The sequence below is a fragment of the Canis lupus genome, chromosome 12 (assembly GCF_048164855.1).
Source record: "Canis lupus baileyi chromosome 12, mCanLup2.hap1, whole genome shotgun sequence".
NCBI classification, from domain to species: domain Eukaryota; kingdom Metazoa; phylum Chordata; class Mammalia; order Carnivora; family Canidae; genus Canis; species Canis lupus.
This window is the reverse complement of record NC_132849.1, coordinates 7,676,780-7,700,917: the sequence shown is the minus strand read 5'-3', so window position 1 is coordinate 7,700,917 and position 24,138 is coordinate 7,676,780. Positions and strand designations below refer to the sequence as shown.

General features: G+C 38.8%; 1 protein-coding gene and 1 long non-coding RNA gene across 33 annotated transcripts in view; one reads left to right on the top strand and one right to left on the bottom strand.

The window, feature by feature from the left end:
• The window catches only part of PDE4DIP (phosphodiesterase 4D interacting protein), a 223,239-nt gene that overhangs the window by 147,779 nt on the left and 51,322 nt on the right, over positions 1-24,138 (top strand). For 28 of the 32 annotated variants that reach the window (XR_012004105.1, XR_012004104.1, XM_072769523.1 and 25 more), the window contains 16 exons: positions 435-566; positions 1,670-1,789; positions 2,010-2,129; positions 2,252-2,464; positions 3,919-4,077; positions 4,973-5,086; positions 5,270-5,407; positions 6,324-6,503; positions 7,445-7,639; positions 10,501-10,668; positions 10,840-10,921; positions 15,136-15,227; positions 18,209-18,325; positions 18,692-18,829; positions 19,662-19,774; positions 20,923-21,050. Coding sequence is in view for 30 of the 32 variants with exons in the window: in XM_072769523.1 (XP_072625624.1) it covers positions 435-566; positions 1,670-1,789; positions 2,010-2,129; positions 2,252-2,464; positions 3,919-4,077; positions 4,973-5,086; positions 5,270-5,407; positions 6,324-6,503; positions 7,445-7,639; positions 10,501-10,668; positions 10,840-10,921; positions 15,136-15,227; positions 18,209-18,325; positions 18,692-18,829; positions 19,662-19,774; positions 20,923-21,050 (2,209 nt within the window). In the remaining 2 variants the exon portion in view is untranslated. The remainder of the gene's footprint in view (positions 1-434; positions 567-1,669; positions 1,790-2,009; positions 2,130-2,251; positions 2,465-3,918; positions 4,078-4,972; positions 5,087-5,269; positions 5,408-6,323; positions 6,504-7,444; positions 7,640-10,500; positions 10,669-10,839; positions 10,922-15,135; positions 15,228-18,208; positions 18,326-18,691; positions 18,830-19,661; positions 19,775-20,922; positions 21,051-24,138) is intronic. The other 4 variants (XM_072769527.1, XM_072769526.1, XM_072769544.1 and 1 more) reach the window with 1 other exon arrangement.
• LOC140601048 (uncharacterized) lies at positions 10,232-17,684 on the bottom strand. The gene is made up of 3 exons (XR_012004106.1): positions 17,547-17,684; positions 12,028-12,128; positions 10,232-10,366 (listed from the first exon to the last, which is right to left on the bottom strand). It is a non-coding gene; the product is annotated as an uncharacterized lncRNA (long non-coding RNA).

The window sequence follows — 24,138 nt, the reverse complement described above, 5'->3', positions numbered from 1 at the left end:
CCCAGGACCCCAGGATCATGCCCTGAGCCAAAGGCAGACATTCAATCACTGAGCCCCCCAGGTGCCCTGGTAGATAGTTGATTATTGAATTCCCTGATTAGAAATAGGATAAAGTGAATATTTGGTCATCTCAAGCATTTTCTTTTTTCAATTATCCTTTCTCTTTAACCTCTGAATTATTTGCTTTAACTGAATATGTACTATTTGTGTGAGTTCATAGGGAAAGATAGGGAGAGGAGCTGGGGAGTATCATAAGGGTGGAAGTAAATCAGTACTCTTAATAAGGAACAGGATTGTCTTTAGGAATTTGTACTGATCATCTGCACAATTTTGGTTTTCTAAGTCTTTGCTGAAAGATGCCTGACATATTTGAAGATGAAATTTATTGTTGGTTACATTGAACTCAACTTACTTGTCTTGCTGCTTCTTCCCAGCCTGTGACTGAAGAGTTACTCAAGCAACAAAAGCTGGATTCAGATGAGACCATTATAACTCAGCAGTCTGTATCTGATTCCCACTTGGCTGAACTCCAGGAAAAAATCCAGCAAATGGAGGCCACCAACAAAGTATGATCAATCAGTCCAAGCCCTTGGAGATCACAGGGTTTCCTGAGGTTGTGACAGGCTCTAGCTGAGGTTCTTAACCTCTCTGAGTAAGATTCAGGAGATGAATACTGTGTATTTCTCTTCCTCTAAGGAATATTTGATTAAAAGTGTAGTTCTTTCCTTTTATCTCTCATCAGGATTTTAGCCTTCTCTGCACAGATCAGAATTTTGGCCTTTTAGATCTGTAATTAAAACTTGAATGTAGTCTAACTTTATAAGGCACCAAGAAAGGAGGTTTGTGCTTTTGATTTTAGCTTAACTTCTTACCTCTTTAGAGTCCAAGGAATCTAATGTTTGTTTAGAAGAAAATTTTAGCAGTGCCCACAATTTGAATGCTGAGCTTCTGGCTTGGTACCCTTACCTCATAATGAATATTAAGTACAGTTCAGTAAGTTAATCTTAACCTGATTTATTGCTATATTATATAAATAATGTGTTTTTTTTCCTCCTTCTGGCTTGGTGTAGCTTTGTAGTGTTCCGTCCTGTCCTAGATAGCAGAGCTCTTGGTCTTTGTGTAAAGGATCTACAGTGATCCTTTACACAAAGTAAAGTGAGTGATCTACTCACCACAGTGAGTGGTACCTGGGTGGCTTAATCATTAAGCATCTGACTCTTGATTTCAGCTCAGGTCATGATCTCAAGGTTGTTCGATCGAGCCCCTCATTGGGCTCTGAGCTGGGCAGTAGACTGCTTAAGACTCTCTCCCTGCTGCTATGCTCTGCATTCTGTGTGTGTGCTTGCTCACTCTCATTCTGTCTCTCAAAAAAAAAAAAAAAGAGAGAGAATCCCCCAGGGACTCATGTGGACAAGTACCCAGTACAACTACCCATCACAAAGAAAGCGCAGTACATGAGAATTGAAGCAATTGAATATTGAAGGAAATATTTTATATTTCCTGCTACTTTGTCTTAATGAACGACTTAGGGCCTTAAAGGTTACTACACCTGGGAAAAAAATTAAGGCAATGTTCTCTAGGAAATCCTTTAAACCTAGATTTGAGGAAGGACTTACTGGTTGCATTTGAAGGTAAAAGAAATTGACCTGCTTTTCTTTGCTGAATTCAGATTCTTCAAGAGAAACTGAATGAAATGAGCTGTGAGCTAAAGTCTGCTCAGGAGTCATCTCAGAAGCAAGATGGTACAATTCAAAGCCTCAAGGAAACTCTGAAAAATAGGGAAAATGAGGTAAATATTTGGCAGTCAGGAACCCGTGAGGAAATTATTTGCTTTATCAAAGTAGACACATATTCTGTATTTTGTAGAAACAGATCATCAGACTAACAGATGTTAGTGTAGAGAAACTGTAGTGTAATCTAAATCAGTGTTTCTAAAATCTGTACAGGTGAGATAGTGGAATTTATTTTTAGTTTACTAACATGTTCAGTACTCCCTGTCTCATTTTCAGACCGAGGAGTTGTACCAGGTGATTGAAGGTCAAAATGACACAATGGCAAAGCTTCGAGAAATGCTACACCAAAGCCAGCTTGGACAACTTCATGTATTTGAGGGTCACATAGGACAGGAGGTGAGATTCTGGTTAAGGAAGTGCCATGCTTTTCAGACACAGTCTTGATTTTGTTGGTCTTCTCAGCTGCTCAGTGCTTGCTGTCCTCTTGATTAATTTTTACTTTTTTTTTTTTTTTCCAGAGCTCACAGGGTACTTCCCCAGCTCAGCAACAGATGGCTCTGCTTGATCTTCAGAGTGGTTTGTTCTACAGCCAGCTTGAGATTCAGAAACTCCAGAGGTTGGTACGTCAAAAAGAACGCCAACTGGCTGATGCCAAACGATGTGTCCAATTTGTAGAGGCTGCAGCCCATGAAAGAGAACAGCAGAAAGAGGCATCTTGGAAACATAATCAGGTAAATCAGCAATCATTTTGTGACCAAAAATGCTAACTTTGCCCTGATAATAACTTTGTATCAGGACAGTTTGTGTTGAATCCTTGAGTCATTTTGCTTAATCTAAGTAATTCAGTTCAACATTTATTGCCCTCATACCTATAGGTGCCAGATATTGGGCTGTGTTCTGGAAATACAAGAGTGAATATCATAAGCTCTTTCCTGTTAAGCTACTTGTAGTTTAGTATGAAATAGTCACATAAACAGAATTTTCGTGTGGCAAATACCAAAATGAGTTAAAGGAGTTCTGTGTGGGTCCTATAGGAATATATAGGAGGGGCTGAGGAAGGGAGTTAGGGAGAGCTTCATGAGGGAGGAGCCATCTGGGGTTATTCTTGAAGTGTGAGTAAAGATTACCAAGACAGAATAATGGTAAACAACAACCAAGCTCAGAGGAATGGCATGTACAGTTAGCCACATCTTTAAAAAATAATCATTATTATTATTAAGTGGTTCCTTTATCTTGCTAGAGTATATGCTGTCGATTTTCTTTTTAAGGATTTAAAAGGGGCAGCCCAGGTGGCTCAGCGGTTTAGCGCTGCCTTCGGCCCAGGGTGTGATCCTGGAGACCCGGGATCGAGTACTGCATCAGGCTCCCTGCATGGAGCCTGCTTCTCCCACTTCCTGTGTCTCTGCCTCTCTCTCTCTCTCTGTGTCTCTCATGAATAAATGGATAGAATCTTTAAAAAAAAAAAAGATTTAAAAGGATGATAGAAATACTCTGTCCTTGAGCTTATTCAGGTTTCCAGTGGGACAGAGTTCTGCTGAGTAGAGCTATCATTTTAAAACTAGAAAGTATTAGACTACTAATATGAAATTTACATCTTACCGCCATTCACAGTTGCCACAGCTTCCTATATCCTATTTGATTCATGTATAATATATATTTTTTAAGATTTTTTTAAAGCTTTTATTTATTCACTCATGACAGAGAGAGAGAGAGAGAGAGGCAGGGAGAGAAGCAGGCTCCATGCAGGGAGCCCGACATGGGACTTGATCCTGGGTCTCCAGGATCACACCCCAGGCCGAAGGCGGCACTAAACTGCTGGGCCACTGGGGCTGCCCAGATTTTATTTATTTATTCATGAGAGGCAGAGACATAGGCAGAGGGAGAAACAGGCTCCCTCTGGTGAACCTGATGTGGGATTCGATCCCAGAACCCTGAGCCAAAGGCAGCCACTCAACCACTGAGCCCCCCGGGTGCCCCTGATTCATGTATAATATTTCTTTTTTTTTTATTTTTTTATTTTTTTTATTTTTTTTTTCATGTATAATATTTCTACAGTAATTTTAAGAATGGCACTTTTCTGCTACTTTTGTTTTATTCTATATGTCTTGAAAGTTTTAAGGACTCCCTATCTACTAACCAGGTGAAAATTTTAGATTGTTTGAAAAAGGGAATCTGTTTAATTCAGGAATTACGGAAAGCCTTGCAGCAGCTCCAAGGAGAATTACAGAGTAAGAGCCAACAGCTTCGTACCCTGGAGACTGAAAAATGTAATGAGATCAGAGCCCATGAGCAACACATTCAACACCTAAACCATAGTCTGAGCCACAAAGAGCAGCTGCTTCAGGTGAGTCTACATAATGGTTTTAACTAAACTGGGCTCGCAGAGCTCTGAAAGTTCCATTCATGTAATTTCAGGATATTAGTCCACTTGTGTTGAGTACCTGTTACATGTAGAGAACTGAGAGGTGGGAACCAGGAGGATACAAAATAAATAGAAAGTACAATTCACGAACCACAATACTAATCAGCATATGTACAAAATAATAAGTATAGATCTGAAAGATTTAAGCAATAAATATTCAGCAAATTAAACATGTCTGTGAACTAGGTACTATGCTAGATGCTGGGAAGACAGAAGATACAGCCACTGCTCTCAATCTAGTAGGTGAAGACATCTGTATAGGAATTTCCAGTTACTTATGTGATAAAATGAACATCAGGGAAAATAGGAAACACTGAAGATGACTGTATTTACTTCTACCACTTGCTCTAAGCTTTAGTCCCATTGAATCCCTTATGTTCTGCTGAACGTACAGTTTTTTCCTCATGTGCATGTATTGTGTATACATTTTTTGTCTGATAGAAATACCCATACCACCTCTTCATTGGGGAAACTCCCAGTTCTTTAAGATTTAGAGTAAATGTAATCCCTTTGGGAGATCTTTAGTGACATCTTCAGGCAGGTTTAGACCATGCATCTTGTGGTCCCCCAGTGGCTGGCTACGCAGACATAGCCGTATATGCATGATGTATATATAAATTCATATATGCACACACACATATACACATGTGTACAGTAATTAACAATTTGTATGTCTGTTATGTCTGCTAACCTGTGTTTTCCTGGAGAGTGATCACATTTTGTTTTTTATCCTGAATAACAAATTGCTTGGCAGAGTGTAGGAATTCAATGCATATTAGATAAATGAATAAAAGGAAATATTTTTTGGTCTTGTTAGGAATTTCGGGAGCTCCTGCAGTATCGAGATAAGTCAGACAAAACCCTTGAAGCAAATGAAATGTTGCTTGAGAAACTTCGGCAGCGAATACAAGACCGAGATGTTGCTTTGGAGGTATGTACCTTGATTTTGTTTATGGCACTATGGATTATTCTGTTCACATAGGTACTTAAAAATATGTGTACACTTAATTTACTGCTTTTAGAGTTGGTCTTCCCTTCCTTTATATTTTCATTGTATACGTGTGATCACAATAGTGAATCCTCAGGAGCTTTAGGATCCTTACTTTCCTTGCAGCGGGCTATAGATGAAAAGTTCTCCGCCCTGGAAGAGAAAGAAAAAGAACTGCGTCAATTTCATCTTGCTGTGCGAGAGCGTGATCATGACTTAGAGAGATTGCGTGCTATTCTCTCCTCTAATGAAGCTACCATGCAGGTAAGAGCACAACCTGTCTTGAGATCCTTTTCCCACTTAGATTCTATACCTGAAGTATCAACCCCTTTCCCTCATTATCTGAAAACCAAGATATTTGCTTTATGAGAAAAAAAATACAAAAACAACAAAAATAGCCATCATTATAGATTAGGAAGTAAGAAGTGTTAGTACTTCTGCTGTGGACTTTGTAGGGGGAAGCAGTGAATATGGATTTTCAGACATCCTTCTGATTTGTTTCTAATCCTTGTCAACATCTATATACTTTTACATGAGCATTGCCAGCATACAACTGTTACAGTGTTGTTTTCTCATTAATGCTATATACATATCCTTGTATAGCCACAGTCAGAACACTTGATTATTAGTATTTACTCTGGCTATTTTTGCATATATATTGTAGAGCTTATATATTTAACCATCTGCCACTTCTTTTTTTTTAAATCTTTTTTTTTTTTTAAATTTTTATTTATTTCTGATAGTCACAGAGAGAGAGAGAGAGAGAGGCAGAGACATAGGCAGAGGGAGAAGCAGGCTCCATGCACCGGGAGCCCGACGTGGGATTCGATCCCGGGTCTCCAGGATCGCGCCCTGGGCTAAAGGCAGGCGCCAAACCGCTGCGCCACCCAGGGATCCCCCATCTGCCACTTCTGAAAGAAGTCCTTCGCTTCCTATATAGCATAGCCTGCCTCCTCAAAAATACTTCATTTATCATATACATTACATTTATTCTCTAAACAAATTAGCTGAGAGTTTCTAAAACCAAAGAAAAGATTAGTACGGTACTGTTAGATTAGATAATAAGTTTTCTTCTTTTGCAAAAAATTGATAATTTAGGAGATAAAGACGGATCAAGTCTTGTTTATCCTGTGGAGTGTGGGATGGTCCTTTGACTTATTTTTGCTTTCTTTTACTATAGAGTATGGAGAGTCTCCTGAGGGCCAAAGGCCTAGAAGTAGAGCAGTTATCGGCTACCTGTCAAAACCTCCAGTGGCTGAAAGAAGAAAAGGAAACCAAATTTAGCCATTGGCAGAAGGAACAAGAAAGTATCATTCAGCAGTTACAGACATCTCTGCATGACAGGAACAAAGAAGTGGAGGCAAGACTTTAGTTAATTAAAGCCAATTGGTTTGGTGATTACATAATCTCAGTCTTGGATTGGGACTCTTTATGTCTGGGAGGCCAGTGCCCCAAGTCTCAAATTCCATCCTGTGCCTAGGCAAGTCATTGGCTTTCACTGAGACTTTTTTCCTCCACCTTCAACTCAAGGTGATAATTCTCTTTCTCAAATAAGCCATGTGAGAATTAGAACTAAAACACGCACCTATAATATGATAGCTAACTTTTATTAGTGATGGTGCTCATGCTTTTAGGCACTGCTGTAATTGCTTAAAGAATCCTAACTGATTGAATGCAACAAGTCTATGAGGTATATATTATTATCCTCCTTTTACAGACAAGGAAACAGACTTCTAAAATGAAGGAACTTGTCCAAAGTAGCATAGTTCTTAAGTGGCAGAACGAGGAAGCAGTCCAGGCAATGTGGTTCCACAGTTTTAACCACCAGTACTACCTCTAAGTATAGAAGTAGGAACTTTGTCACCATGGTAATCAGTATAGTGTTCATTCTTTTTCAGCTTATCATTTTATGTTTCCCCTATAAAAGTTATACTGGGGAGAAAATAAATAAATGGACTGAATGTCCATTTATTTTCATCTAGTATTAATTATTACATACCCTGAGCAAGCATATGTAATATTTTACCTAGAAAGGGCAAGGGCATACTTGAGAAAACAACATGTAAGTGGCCATTATAAATATTTTTCTTTATTGTTAGTGTTCGTTCATTGAGCGTGTTTTTACAGTCTTCTATGTACCAGATCTGTGCTAGATCTGGGGAAACAAAAGTAAATAAAACATGGTACTTATTCTCCAAAATCCCAAAGGTCTTTCTTCTGTAACAGATTCTTATTAAACCTCTTGATAAGTAGCAGAGGGACTTCTTTCCTCCGAAACTTACACTGTCCCTTCCGTTTCAGGATCTGAGTGCCACCTTGTTCTGTAAGCTCGGACCTGGGCAGAGTGAGGTAGCAGAAGAGCTGTGCCAGCGCCTACAGCGAAAGGAAAGGATGCTACAGGAACTGCTAACCGATCGAAACAAACAAGCAGTGGAACACGAAATAGAGATTCAAGGCCTGCTTCAGTCTATGAGCACCAGGGAGCAGGAGAGCCAAGTAAGGACTAACACACAGACCAGAAGGGTGTCAAGTGCATTTATAGCCAGTCTCTGAATAGGGAGCATTTGAACATTGTAGCATGTGTGTGTCTGTGTGTGTGATTTCACGGTATGTCGTGTTAAGGTTTCTTCCTTAAATCTGTTACCTAGACGACAGTTTTACATCCATCAGCAGAGCATGCAATATTTTTAGAGCACTTTGCATTGAGAAGGGTGCCTAAACAATACACATGCCCATTAACTGCATTATGTACATTTTTTTCCTTAGTATTCTGATAATTTTGAAAGAAGGGAATATAGGGTTCATGAGTATATGGGTTTTTGATTCTTAATTATTCAAGACTTGAGTGATAGTTTCTATTTCTAGGCAAGGTATGGGAAAATGTACACTTGACATATTTTTTCTTAATTCCTATAAAATCTGAATTATCTTTTTTTTTTAATTTTATTTATTTATGATAGTCATCAGAGAGAGAGAGAGAGAGAGAGAGAGGCAGAGACACAGGCAGAGAGAGAAGCAGGCTCCATGCACCGGGAGCCCGACGTGGGATTCGATCCCGGGTCTCCAGGATCACGTCCTGGGCCAAAGGCAGGCGCCAAACCGCTGCGCTACCCAGGGATTCCCTGAATTATCTTTTTTTTAAAAAAAATATTTATTTGAGAGAGAGAAGGAGCAGGGGGAGGGGCAGAGGGAGAAGCACACTCCTGGCTGAGCAGGGAGCCTGATAACGGGCTCAATCCCAGGACCTTGGGATTATGACTTGAGCTGAAGGCAGACACTTAACCAACTGAGCTACCCAGGTGGCCCTAAAATATGAATTATCTTAATAGGAAAAAAGATTGTGTTCTTTTCAAAGGCTGTGATGACAAATAATCTTATAGTAACATGGGATATATTAATCTTACAATACTGGTACACAGGTATTTCGACAGTCAGCTCTTTTTTTTTTTTTTTTTTTTTAAAGATTTTATCTATTTATTTGAAAGAGAGAGAGTGTGAGCATAACTTGGAGGGAGAAGCAGACTTCCCACTGAGTAGGAACCACCCCCTTCCCCCCTTCCAATGCAGGGCTTGATCCCAGGATTGTGACCCAAGCTGAAGGCATATGTTTAACGGACTGAGCTACCCAAGCTCCCGTCAAAAATAAATTTTTAATTTATCCTCATTCCCAGATATCTTACTCCTCAAGGCTAGAGATGTGTGCTGCATTTCAGGGTCCAGTTACTCAGAATCCCCCCAGCCAGTTTTGGGGAGGACTAGATTCTCAGCATTTGCCTTTATTATCTGACCATAATATTCTCTAATGCTTCCTTATATCATGGTATGGTTACAGCCCTCTTTTCTAATCCTCAGGCCCACTGAAGTGAATATACATTTCCTTAGAAACATGTTGCCGTGAGCTGTAGAAATTGCTTCTAGAATAGACCTCACAAAATCACTGAATTATTTGTCTTTGGAAGGAGGCTAACAAAAGTCTTTTCGATGAGTGTTCTTCTTAACCCCTTTGTAACTTGAAGTAACTAGTTTATTTCACCTAGAAAGAAATATTACACACTGCTGATAGTGGAAGCCACTGAAATTACAAAAAGATTGTTTTAACTCAAGAAAGAGAGCAATGGCTGCATTCTTCTAGATCTGCTTTTAAAATTTTACATCAGGAGAAATTCCCCTGGATAGCTTTTTAAAAACAGATTCCCAGGTTTGCTCCTGGGACAGAAATTAGGAGGTATAGGTAGATTCAAGAATTTGCATTTTTTACAAGCTTTCTTCTACAGATTTTTATTCAGGCAAATTAACAATGTACTGTTACCTCTAAAATGGCTGTGTCCAGATCCCTAAAGATCCCAAATTTTACTTACAAATAATGTAAGGTTACTCTTTTATTTCCCTTAGAAATTATGACAAGAGCTTAGCTTCTCATTAAAACAGTAGTCATTGTCCTCAGAAACAATTGGTACTGATAACAGCTAATACAGTTCTGATTCATCATCTTTTACTCCCAGTAATTTTAGTCTTAGTTTATTATTTCCAGATTTTCTGATTAAATGCAGGCTTTCTGTGTGGTAGTGGTCACAAATAATGTTCTAGATCTTTTCCTTATTATGCCATCACTTGCCTTAGAAAACTGGGATTTGAAATTAAATAAATGGAGTTTGGTGGTTTTGAGGTTCAGATTTTCCGGATTGTCTGGTCTGATAAAAAAATGTCTCCATGTAACTGATATATTTAATAAATATATATTGAAGGCCTATGTGCCAGACACTGTTCTGGATGCTTGTGATTCAGCACCAAAGAAAACATCATAGAACCTGCCCTTAGGAAACTTATATCTAGTTGATAGACAACGAGCATAAATTAAATGACAGTAAGTGTGTTGTAAAAAAAACTTAGCAGGACAAGGAGAGTTGGGAGTAGAGAAAAGGTTGCTGTTTTAGATAAGATATGCAGAGGAGGCCATTCCGATGAGGTATCATTAGGAAAAGATATGAAGGAATAAACCAAACAAATGTTTGGGTGAAGAACATCCAGGCCAGAGGCACAGGTGTCTGCATAAAGGACATCTGCTCTCCCACAAGGTGGAATCTCCGTATCTTGGTCTGGAAGAGTTCTGGCAGGGCCAACTTCATATTGTTTTATCTGTAATAGATATGTTACACTCCGTTTTTCCAGTGTTCTTCCTTTGAGAAACTTTCTTTCCACTCCTCAGCTATTTTTCCCTGTAAACTGAAAGTAAGGAAACTATTTTGGTGGAGCCCACTGGCTTTTCATAAACCGTTGACTTTTAACGAATAACTTCAGAACACAAATTTTGTTTTATTAGAGTGTCTTCCTAAAAGTATGTTTGATTTCCTTACTAGGCCGCTGCAGGGAAGATGGTGCAAGCCCTTATGGAAAGAAATTCAGAACTACAGGCCCTGCGCCAGTATTTAGGAGGTAAAGACTTCATGGTTTCCCAAGCACTCATCTCTAACCAACCCACAGAAGTCACCTCCAACAGCCCTCGTCTTGGAGAGCAGACTGATCAAGTAAGAATTATATGCTTGTGTAGATGTTCATGCCAACTGCCTTTTCTCTTTATGTGTGAGGCATATGTCTGATGATTTTAATACCAAATTATATGAGAACATGCCAGGTCCTTGTCATTGTGATCATGGTTCCTGCACCTTTCTAAATCCCCTGACTCTTCCAATTTTTAGGGTTCAGTGCATATACCCTCCAAAGATGATAGCATTTCCCTGACTGCCAAAGGGGATACCAGTATACCCAGGTCCTCATTAGGTAAGTATCAAATTTAATTTCACTAAGGAACCTTTTGTCTTTTCTTTCTGTAACTCTGTTAACAGGTTTGGCCAAGAATCTCCCTTTTCCTACCTTAATGGAAAAAAATAAGTTTAGATTTCCCTGAAAGGCTGAAGACATGTCTATTCTAAAAAGAACTGCCCCAGGGATCCCTGGGTGGCACAGCGGTTTGGTGCCTGCCTTTGGCCCAGGGCGCGATCCTGGAGACCCGGGATCGAATCCCACATCGGGCTCCCTGCATGGAGCCTGCTTCTCCCTCTGCCTATGTCTCTGCCTCTCTCTCTCTCTCTGTGACTATCATGAATAAATAAATAAAATCTTGAAAGAAAGAAAGAAAGGAAGGAAGGAAGGAAGGAAGGAAGGAAGGAAGGAAGGAAGGAAGGAAGGAAGGAAGGAAAGAAAGAAAGAAAGAAAGAAAGAAAGAAAGAAAGAAAGAAAGAAAGAAAGAAAGAAAGAAAGAAAAGAAGGAAGGAAAGAAAAAGAAAGAAAGAGAGAGAGAGAAAGAAAGAAAGAAAGAACGAACGAACTGCCCTTATCTTATATCTTACGTTGAATTGAGACTGTTGTTCTGGGTATACAGTTTGGCCCCCCAAAATTGCCTCCCAATTATTCTTTCCAGGTAGCTTTGCAGAGGCTCAGAAATGCAGGAGGTAGTGTTTCCAAACCTACACAACAGGACCATGGGGCTGACACCTTCTCCTGGGTATCTTTCAAGCAGGCCAGGGCTACTCACGGTAACTTGATGTAATCTGCATTACAGTGTTGAGAGGGGGAGGCAGTGTACTGGGCAGGATCATAGCCATCTAAGAGATGGTTGTATGCTTTGAACTCCCTAAAAACAAACTCTCTACTATACATAGTAGGAGCAAAACTTAAATGAGTCCTGGGGATTATTAAAGTCTCTGAATTTCACAGAGCAAAAGTTTGGGATCTAGGGTTGCATTAAGGAAGAGATATACCCAGTGAGTTCTAGAAATGAAGCTCACCATCAATGAAGTGGTGATTATAGTACTATATAAGAAAGGTAGTGGACTTGGAGAATTAATTTATAATTTGTTAATGATATTAAGAATGTAAAGGGGTACCTGGGTGGCTTAGTTGGTTAAACAGCTGACTAGATTTCAGCTCAGGTCTTGATCTTGGGCGGTCATGAGTTCAAGCCCTGTGTTGGGCTCCATAGTACCTACTTAAAAAAAAAAAAAAGAATATAAAAACTTTGTGTCAGTGTTATAGTGTAAGGTATTCTGGAATTCCATAGATAAGTCATGCAAGTAGTTATTTTTTAGTAGGAAAACTGTCTCAAAGAGTAAAGAATGCTGGATTTGTTTAATTTACTTCCTATGCACCTCTTTTCAGAAAGTATCTTTCTGCAATTTTTTATTTTGCAAATTTCAATCTTCTAGAAAAGTAAAAATAATGGTGAATACTCAAATACACTTTTTTCCATATGCACTTTTATTAAGATTCACCACCTATTATTTTGCCACATTTGCATTATGTCTTTACATGTACACACACACATGTTTTTTTCTAAGCCATTTAAAAATTACTTAGATATAACACTTCATTTCTAAATACTTCATTATGTATTTCCTAAAAGCAAGGCCATTCTCATACATAACTAATTCTCATATTCAGGAAATTTATCCTTGGTATAGTCCTAACACCTAATGTACAGTCATATCCAGAGTTCCTATTGTCCCAGAAATGTTCCCGATGGCTGTGTCTCCCCCTCCAAGACCATAAATGCATTTAGTTGTCATGTCTCATTAGTCTCCTTTAGCCTAGAACAGTTTTCTAGCCTTTTTTGTGTTTTTTGACATTGGCATTTTTTTTTTAAAGATTTTATTTATTTATTCATGAGAGAGACAGGCAGATACATAGGCAGAGAGAGAAGCAGGCTTCATGCAGGGAGCCTGATGTGGGACTTGATCCGGGGTCTCCAGGATCATGCCCTGGGCTGAAGGCAAACACTCAACCCCTGAGCCACCCAGGTATCACAGCATTGGCATTTTTGAAAACTCTGGGCCAGCTAATGGCCCTCAGTCTGGCTCTGATTGTTCCTCATGATTCAATTCAAGTTAAACATTTTTGGCAAGGATACTAAAAGGTGGGACGTCTGGGTGGCTCAGCGGTTGAGTGTCTGCCTTTGGCTCAGGGCATGATCCTGGAGACCCCGGACCAAGTCCCACATCGGGCTTGCTGCATGGAGCCTGCTTCTCCCTCTATGTCTCTGCTTCTCTCTCTGTGTCTCTCATGAATAAATAAATAAAATCTTTAAAAGGATACTAAAGGCTGAGGTCTTTCTGAGTGCACTACAGCAGGGGAGTACGTGATGGCGGTTTGTATTATCCTTGGCTACGATTACATCTGCCACACCTCTCCATTCTGAAGGCTCATGTCTCCTTCTGTGTTTAGACCCTCCAGCTAACATCCTGAGAGGCTGACATTTTCCTCACAGCCCAGGAGTTCTAGGCATCCTTTCAGCCTTGCCCAAACCAGCTGTTATGTTGGTAGTTTAAAAAAGGGACTTCTCTTTCTAAAATTTCTTCCTTGTTTATAAGCATCTGTTCTTTCATAAAGAGCTGCCCTTTCCCTATTATTCCCCACACTCTCATTTTTTTTATATCAATGTGTTCTAACATTCCTTTTCTTTTAAAAAAAATCATTTTATTATTTGTTTCTGTCATTATTCCATCTGATACCCCAAGTACCCTCGATTTGGCCAGTTGGAGCCCTCTCAAGCTGCTCCTCTGTCCTTTTGCTGTTTCTCCATCCGTTTTTCAGCACTTCCATACTTGTTGGCACAGTGAAATGTTCTGTGATCACCTTTCACTTTCCTTGCCTCAGCCCTGGAACTGTCCGTTACTTCAGGGAGCCCTGGTTCCTTTAAGTGGTTAATGATAGTTAGGTACTAATATCTGGGCATAAGATAGGTTCGTAGCCACAAGTATGTCATTTGCTTCTAGGCCCTTTTAAGTGAACAGAGCTAAGGGATGTGTGTGCATGTGTGTGTATTTGATCCTGATTTCTCTAATTCTAATTTAACAAACAGGTTTTTTCTTTGCCTTATTTTGTATTTGTATTTGCCTTTTTTTGACATCAAGAAACCTGTTATGTCTAACATCAATATATTTACCCATTTGCACAATACACAAAAGTAGGTTGGAATTGCTACATGAATACCACTGTCAACAGTAAATCTATTAAATAATGTTTTAAGATTTCTTTTTATTATTATTTTTTAATCCTTAGACTATTTCCCACTGCGGTCATACAGTTAGAATAGTGAGTTCAAAAAATTACTTGGATTAATTTTTTTTATTTTCTGGATGCTTATATTGTCTATTTGCATATTATAGGTTCATTTATTTATGTTAACATTCAGTTTTAGGCTTTTTCTTCCCCATTATTGCTGAACTAACTTTGCACATTAAAAATAAAACATTACCATGGTTCACAACTCAAATATATAAAAAAGAATGCTCAGAAGATCCATAAACTTCCATAACATTCCTCCAGTTTTGGGTGCCTGGGTGGCTCAGTGGTGAGTGTCTGCCTTCAGTTCAGGTCGTGATCCTGGGGTCCTGGGATCGAGTCCTGCATTGGGAATCCCGTGGGGAGCATGCTTCTCCCTCTCCCTATGTCTCTGCCTCTCTCTCTGTGTCTCTCATGAATAAATAAATAAAATCCTAAAAAAAAAAAAAAAAAAAAAAAAAAGCATTGCTCCATTTTTCACCCCTCCCTCGAAGACATCCAATTTCATTTCTGTGTTATCCTTCATTTCTTTTTGCAAAGTGAGAAAGCAGTCCTATGTCTGTATGTAGTATGTGTGTGTTCTTTCCTAATATAAAACATACTACACTAGATGTCTTCTTCTGTACCCAACTTGTTTCACTTAATATATTTTAGAAATTATTCCATATCATAAAGAGTTTCGTCATTCTTTTTTACAGTTGTATGTAATACTTCATTGCATGTATATACTGTGGTTTATTCAGTCTTCTTTTTATAGACATGTGGTTCGATTGCTGTGTTTTGCTATTACAGGTAATGCTACAAAGAACAACCTGTGTGTATATTTTTGTTGTCTTTATGAGATTGTGTATTTGGACTCAGTTCATCAGAAACAAGGCAGCAGAAGTCATATGATGTTCTAGTGATTAAAACTAGTGCTGTGTGTTCATTTTTAGGAGACCAGGATACAGTTGCAGGGCTGGAAAAAGAACTGAGTAATGCCAAAGAGGAGCTTGAGCTCATGGCTAAGAAAGAACGAGAAAGTCGGGTGAGTGTTCTATTCTAGTAAGGCTAATTTCTAAATTCTTGTTATTTTCTTTCAAAATAGTTTATATAGAAAAGAGTACAGCTGTCCAAGTATAACACCTAGGCCCAAATGCAAAGTAAGGCTTTTTTTTTTTTTTTTCTTCTTTCTGGAGAAAAATAGAATTGCTTTATGTATACATTTTCTCAAAAGATGCTCTTAATGTTTATAAATGGAGACCATTAAGTTTTTAAGTCTGAAAAGACAAATGCCAATTGGCCCATTGCTGGTTGGAATAATTGTAATGGACTTGTGAAAAAATGAGATACTATATAATTGCTGCTTGGAAGTATGACGTTAGAATCCATGAAATTAGTATTAGAAACATGGAATAGAAGAATTTGGGGGATGATCAGTGATGTTCATTGAGTTCTTGCTATATGCACTGCACTGTACTGGGTAGTTAGATTAGCACTAAGGCTTAAGCTCTGCAAAATAAGTGGTATTGGCCCTACTTACAGATGAAGAAGGTGAAACACTGATTTTTTATTTATTTATTTTTTAACATTGAGATGGGAAGGAGCGCCTGCGTGGCTCAGTCAAATAAGCATCTGACTCTTGATTCCAGCTCAGTCAGAATCTTAGGGGCATGAGATTGCAGATTTCTTTCTCTCCCTCTCCCCCACTTGCTTATGCAAGCTCTCTCAAAACAAAACAAAACCCTAGAGGTGGGGAATTGTCATAGAACTAAGACATACCAAAGCTGATTTAAATTCAGGTCTTTTGTGATTTAAAATAATTGGTAAGAAGCCCTTACTTGGAGCAGATCATTTTCCCATTATGTTGTATTTCTAGCAATAGAATTTTCATGGGCTCCTGCATTAAGTTTACTTGGCTTCTCAGATTTGTTCCACCTCATTGCCAGAATGAGATCTATCATATAAAACCTGTTTTCATATTTGTGGTAAAATTGTCTTATTGTACCTCTTAATTTCTCTTATTACTGTATTTCTTCTTAAAACCAGATTCCTGTTATATGACTCAAGTTTTGAGGTTATGAAATTGTGTGTTGTTTTAAAAATACCAGTTTTAAAAATCCCCTAGTTCCTCTCCTACTTTTGGGTTCCACCCTAGCATTATCGATTACTCAATGTCAGATATTTCAGTTTCCATATGGCATTCCTGTCTTTCTCATATATGCTTGTTTCAGAGTAATGTTAACTTTTTGGCTCTGTCCTGTTTGGGGGAATCATAAAATTAAGACTATGTATAGTTGTTTTGAGTGAGTTGTATTTAGTTATATTGCTTAACTTTTATGTTCTTAATCAATCACCAACCTCTCAGTTTGATGCCATATATATTCATTATCACATTCTGATATTAGATATATGCCAAAAGCCATGTGGGTTTTCCTGAATTTTTAAACATTCCTTCTACCACCTTGAAATAATAGTAATAGTGGTAGTAACAGTTATCATTCACTCTTTGCCTGCCAGCCACTTTTAAATACATTTTTTCTATTCTCACATAGCCCTGAAATGTAGGTATTATTTCTGTTTTACAGTTGAGAAAACTGAAGCTCAGTTTAAATGTCGTGTAGGAAGATTATGCCAAGATTTAAAGCCCAAAACCCTTGTCTGCTTGACTGTAGACCTTTATCATGCTGCAATGTTTTCTTCTTCATGTTTGAATTTTTCTTATATGGGGCAAATACCTGGCTATATAATGGTAGAGGTCTCTGAAGGGAGCCTAATAGGTAACACTCCTTTTTTCATACCCAAGATCCAAACAAACTGAGAAATAAAACAACGTAGTGGCAGATAGTTTGGTATTTTATCAACTGCATTACTGATAAAGGCTTAAGTAGAGAACTTAATGCAAGAACCAAGGGGCCCTTTAGCCAAGCCCCAGAATTAGGTAGACTTATCTACCCTAGTCGCAGACAACATTGGGCCTCTGCAGACCATTCTGCATGATGAGAAAGAGCCTGCCCTTGGAGAAGCAGTGGCAAAAAACAGGCTTCCTGCAGGCAGGTGCCTCCAAAAGAAGAAGAAAGATGGAGCGGTGTCAAGCCTGCCTGGTTTCTTCTTCCCCAATATACCATTAAGATAAGCCCCTTTACCTGCCTGGGGCTGAGTAAAGGGATGGAGAAAGGTGAGGAGTAATACTAACTGAGGTCTTTCAACAGGGAAGAGTAAATGAGGAGAAGCATTTCTTCCTAATGCACCACAGGAGCCCAGAGCATCAAATAACTTTGTGTAGTTATAAATCATCACCAGCTCACAGAGTAAACTGTCAGCATTGATGGAATTCAAAGTAAAATTCTTACTGCTTATGACTTACATGTTATATCTTAAAGAAAGAGGTGCTGCTTTCTTTAGGAAGCTTGGCTATACCTTAAACCAACTGTATGTCATCTGTCTTCCTTGTCACACCAATTTCTTTAATTATCTCAAAATATAGTTCCTTATGGTGTGTACTTACAAATAACTTGCTATTACCATAAAGAATACATGGATGTGTAGAATCTACAGGGCATTATAACCTCGTGTTCTGAGTCTGCTTCCTTGAGTTTACATTCTGAATCTCCCACTTCCTAGCTCTGGGACTTTGAACAGGTTTTCTTGATTTCTCTGCCTTAGTCACTTCATCTGTTTACTGGGGAATAGAAGAGTAGTGATTCAGTTGTTGGGAGGATTGACTCATCTACTAATGGTGACCAATTTTTTTAAGTAGCAGAATAAACTCATTAATTAAACATTTGATATGTTTGATAGTGCTAATTAAAAAAGTGCTACCATTACAGCTTCCCATTAAACACCCTTTGGTACCACACTATGTGGTTTATTGATCTGATCCAGTAGAACACTACTTGTCTTCTAGTTGGCACTTGTATTACTGGCTGATGGTGAAGTATGGAAAAACTTTGACCTTGGTATTCAGAAGTAATTGTGACATATACTGTGTCTTCTACCTACTGACTTCAGGATTTCTTCTCTCAACAGATGGAACTTTCTGCACTACAGTCCATGGTGGCCGTGCAAGAGGAAGAGCTGCAGGTGCAGGCTGCTGACATGGAATCCCTGACCAGGAATATACAGATTAAAGAAGACCTCATAAAGGTTTTTCAAAGCTTTTTAAAGATCATTGAAAATGACTATAGCTCAGAATACCTGTGGGTCATCTTCAAACATTTGTATATTTTGAGTCCCTTGGCCAGTCCTTATTTCCTTGATGTGCTGTCAGATTGAGCCTTTTAATATCACCGTATTTTTGACTAGTATTAGAGTTGCTGAGATTTCATAAAGAATATATTATTTCATATGGCTTATCAATATTCCACTTGGAAATATGGTAGACTATTTGTTCCTTTGCTGCTCTGCCAAATAGCAGGTTACAATTCCGAGAGCAGGAGTCACATGCTCCACTGACTGAGCCAGTCAGGCACCCCGTGGATTTATTACTAGCTTTTTTTTCTTGACTTTTAGGACCTGCAGATGCAACTGGTTGATCCTGAAGATATACCAGCTATGGAACGCCTGACCCAAGAGGTCTTACTTCTTCGGGAAAAAGTTGCTTCAGTAGAATCACAGGGTCAGGAAACGTTAGGAAATCGAAGACAACAAGTAAGCTGTTAGAATATAAACTTTATTTTTACTGTGACACAAACAGTGGAAAAGCTGTCAATCTCAGTTATCTCTGAAGGGGTCTGTTGATGGGATTCCATAGAGAATTTGTGCTCTAAAGTTTCCTGCCTTGGTCTGGAGCAGCAATTGGTACCTTAACTATTTGTAATTCCTTTGTAGCTACTACCCTTTAGCTGACCTTCCTTCAGTGCCAGATGTCTGAAAAAGACCTACTTGCCTCTACTCCCTGTCTCTGTTATTATCTCTCTCACTAACTACTCATTTCTCTCTAATCCTGGCTTTAACTCAAGCAGTTCACTTAAAGTGCTGCTGATTGTGTACTGTCATAGCTCATTTTCTTTACAGCATTTCCTGTAGCTCACTGATACACGTCTGTGACTGTTGGGGTCTCCTCCACCCACTAGGTAATAAGTTTATCCCTAGAACAGAGCCTGGCAGTTGGAATGTGTTCGATAAATATTGAATGAATGAATGAAGAATATGAGTAAGTCCAGCTGTATGTCTCCTTCTGGCCCTTCCTCTCTTTCCCTTCCACTCCCTTTTCTTAGCCTCTTTCCTGTGCTTCTGAATTCTCTCTCCTCTTTCTTCTTCTTGCTTCTGTGTTTAATTTCTGCCCTGTATAGTTTTAAAGATTAAAAAAAGAATGTGACAATGATTTGAAAACTGTAAAATATAATAGAACGTTAAGCAAGTAGTAAGATAGCTTTTTTGGTCATGGTGCATGTGAACAGATTTCCTTTGACTAATTTCTCGGGATCCACTGTGGCTTCAGGTCTCATGTCTCTGCATATTGCTTCTGTTCTTTCCTCAGTTGCTGCTAATGCTCGAAGGGCTGGTGGATGAACGGAGTCGGCTCAATGAAGCTTTACAAGCAGAGAGACAGCTGTACAGCAGCCTGGTGAAGTTCCATGCCCATCCAGAGAGGTAGGAGACTGACGGCAATGTTTATCCTTCTATTCCTCTTTAGGTGCAGGTGCTTATGACCTCAAAGCAGTGAGTAAGAAAGGCAGAGACAATTACTAGTGCTACTCCATTTGTCGTTTGTTGTATGGGGGTCACTCTGAACCTAAGTCTTGAGTCTTGAATCTTGAATAGGGCCTATCTCACATAGCTATACAGAGATCAAACGAGAAGACTTGTCAGGTGACTAAAATACTGCCTTGTGTGTATGTATAGTAAGCACTCCATGTATTCCCCTTTCCTTCCTCTGTCCCATGTCCTGGGAAAGTCTGTTCCATTCTAAGAGTAAGAATATAAAGGATATTGATACTCACTGAGTATCACTGAAGAAAATATATTTACCATGATGGCTAATATCAACCCAGGATCACTGATAGTAATCATGATCAGTGTATATGCTTGCACTTCCTGCTTTTCAGTCACATATATTATATTGTTCTGGTTCATTTCATATTCCCTTTATTTTTTTTTTTCTTTCTGCCTTCACTCTTGTCCCTTTTTCTCTTTCCTAATTTTTATTCTTTTACTATTCAGTTTCTTCTGGTTGTTGGTTTGTTCAGTTTAAGCATTGTGTATCTTTTTACTTCAGGAAAATGAAAGCAGAGCAAAGGTATGATAAGACAACTTGATTTTATTACTTATTAAAGACTCTCTGGATTTTTAGTCTCTCTGAACTGGATTCCTTTTTAGAACTGTCCATTTTGGTGATCAAACGAGAGAACACAGATCTTCAAGAGCAGTCCTCCTTTGTTCAGAGTTGCTTCAGCTTGCATTTAGTTTTTCCTGGGCTTTGGTTTTTCAGAAACTAATATTTATAGTCACAAAGTGAAATTTCCCTTATGTTGGCTATAGGGGTATGAGATAAGTCTGAGGAACTATAATTTAAGTGACATTGGGCCACAATCTAGCATAAAAATGAAAGCTTTAAAGAAAGGATCAGGCTTTGCTAATATGTCAGCAGTGAAGGATAACAACACCAAAACAAAGACAGCATTCAATTATTGTGTCCTAGAAAGTGTCTTTGAGAAAGTCTCATGGCTCTTTGAAGTATATGTAGACTCATAGCAATCAGTAGCTAATCCATCTTCCTTCCTTGTGGCATGTTTACTCAGCTCTGAGAGAGACCGAACTCTGCAGGTGGAACTAGAAGGGGCCCAGGTGATACGTGGTCGGCTAGAAGAAGTTCTTGGAAGAAGCCTGGAGCGCTTAAGCAGGCTGGAGACCCTGGCTGCCATTGGAGGTGGGGAACTGGAAAGTGTGCGAGTTCGTCACAAGCATGCCTTCTGAGCACTGCAGCCCAGGATGGAAAACCTTGTTTGCACTAACCTGAGAGCCCTGTCTGACTCTGGCAGAATTCAATGGTGACTTGCTAATGGTAGAACGATTACAAGTAGCATCAACTACAAAGTGAAACTCACCTTAGTCTACCTGTATGGCACTGTACATATCTATCTCTGAGTTAAATGGTGGAGGTTACAAAGTATATGTGCACCTTTTAAATCATTCCATTTCAGCTTTCTCACCCATACTCACTCTTTTCCCTGGCCCCTCCTTGTTCCCTCATCTCTTTCCATGGGCCAATAAAGTTTATTCCTCTCCTGCTCTCACTGTCCATTTCATATGTTCCAGATCATGTCATAAATGCATGCGTGTGTATTTTTGCCATCAGTCAACTCCTGCTCTATGAGTGAGAAAATTTTTTTAATCAAATAAATTCAAGATGAAAGAGAGAGACATTAAATGTCTATAAGAATGACTTTGCAAAAAAAAAAAAAAAAAAGAATGACTTTGCAAAAGAGGTATAATCCTTATCAGAAGTTAATCAAACCAAGTCTTGCCATAGTAGACTACAAGTATTGGAAGGGTCAAGTCGAAGAGAGGAGGCAAAGACAGAGTGTTAGCAGTAAACCTTCTCCTCTGATATGGTTTCATAGTTGATATTGAATAATGTTGATAGTGAAATTAGATTAGTGAAATGCAGATTAAATTACATTAATATTTTCTCTTTAAGCCAAGGGTATACTATGTAGTCAGAACACAAATTCAATAAAAACTCATTTCAATTTTTTTTTTCTAAATATTTTATTTATTCATGAGAGAGAGAGAGAGAGAGGCAGAGATACAGGCAGAAGGAGAAGCAGGCTCCATGCAAGGAGCCCGATCAGGACTTGATCCCAGATCCCAGGATCATGCCCTGAGCTGAAGGCAGACGCTCAACTGCTGAGCCATCCAAGCGTCCCTCATTTCAGTTTTTATTTTTATTTTATTTTTTAATTAATTAATTTATTCATGAGAAACAGAGATAGAGAGAGAGGCAGAGACACAGGCAGAGGGAGAAGCAGGCTCCATGCAAGGATCCTAATGTGGGACTCCATCCTGGGTCTCCAGGATCACACCCTGGGCTGCAGGCGGCGCTAAACCGCTGCGCCACCGGGGCTACCGCCTCATTTCAGTTTTTAAACATGGAATTGGGTGAACAGGGATTGAGGCTTTCCAGCCTGTCTTTCAGAGCATGATTCTTTATATAAAAAGATAATTTCAAATGCAATGTTCCCCTTTAAATTCAGCATTTCACCAAACTGCTTATTGCAGCCAAAGGAAAGTAGTGCGTCTAGTTTTTCATTTGGTAGTGGCACAAGATGGAGCCCTAGGCTTTTCATGTTTTTAGTACTTAACCATTACTACATTAAAATAAGTAATTAGCAGGCCTTGAAGTGTTTGAATAGTTCAGCAAGAAATGTCACAAATCTGGGTTCATATTGTCTCAGTGCTTTCTTATGGGAGCGTGACGGGCATAAGGAAGGGGCCCTGGAGATTGTATTTCTAGCTTAAATGTCAAGAGTATGAAAAGTAGCCAGGATTATTTAGGAGCTTTGTGGGTTCAACACCATGAGGTTTCATAGTTCTGCTGGTTATAAATTCCCTAGACTAGAAGCTAAGATTTCAGGTTTTAAAACATGGAATTTGGTGAAGAGGGCTTGATTTCCAGCATCATGAAGGTGACTGAGTACTCTTTCTCAGGGGGTGCACTATGATTTTTTTTTCTGTTTTCCCTTCATTTTTCACATGACAATTTAATTTCTTTCACATTCATGTGTTGACATGGGCTGCCTTACATTCTAAATTCTGTGCAACTTTCTGTAACTTTAGCCACGTATGTAACAACAGATAGAGCATCAGTCAAACCAAAGTGGACAGGGAAGAAAATGTTCTACTAGAGAAACTCCCTGGGATTTTCTGATTAAGTATTTTGCAGAAGATTGATCGCCATAAACCTTCCCTTAATGAAACGCTTTCCAGTTTTCATGGCCTTTGGGGTGGGGGTCATTTAAGGAAGGGGATAGGGAGTATGAGCAGAACCATCACTTTCTTAGTCTTCTAATCTTTAGAGACCTTTTCCTGCACAAGGCTAAAAAGAAAGCGGGTAATTGAACTTACAGAAATGTCACCCCAGCAAAGACTACTCTCATATGATTACAAGGCATTTAGGAAGTATTTTCCCTTAATTTTGCTAACAGACCAAGGAAGTTTTCTAAGTATTCTGTTAAGATTCAACCATGGATGATTCTTGGATTCTAATGGTTTATAGCAATTACAGTAATGTCTGATTACTACTCCTACTTCAATCATCTTCTAAAAGTAGGAATTTCCATTGGTATCTTGAAAATATTAAATGTTACTAAGTGTTAGAAATATTAAGATAGCTAGTTGAATAATGAGAAACCCAACTTCCAGTTGAAAAATGATCAAAATAGATTAGTGGGAAAAAAATAAGTGAATCCTGGTCCTGGTCCTGATTTGGATCCTGAAGAGACAGACTAACTTATGCTACAGTTGGTCCTTGGGAAATGTTTTAGAAAATTAAGTTATTTTGTGGCAAAAAATAGAAGTTGCTCCTGATACCGTAGATATAACTAAAATCTGCTACTAATGTCCTGGAATGAGGCTTGCGAACAGCTACCTGGCGAGAGCTTGCTAGTCTTAACAGTTTTGTGTGATTATTTGGCATCTTATTAGAGAACTCACTCTGATGAATTTTGTTCTGTAACCCACAGATAGAGGAATGTTACCTTTACTTAATCAGATTTTTAAAAGATTTGTCAATGTTGCTATATAGAGTAAGAGATCTATAAAGATTTAAAAAATCATGACCTATACAGGATATTAGATCCTAGCCACAAAAAGCTTCCTAGAAAGTTCTTTATTATATTCTACTTGCACAGTTTATATACCTAAGTGACCTCTGGGACAGATATATATATATATACCTTTCACTTTTATGCCTATTTATAGTAATTTGCTATCTGGTTCTGGAAAGTTTGGTTCAC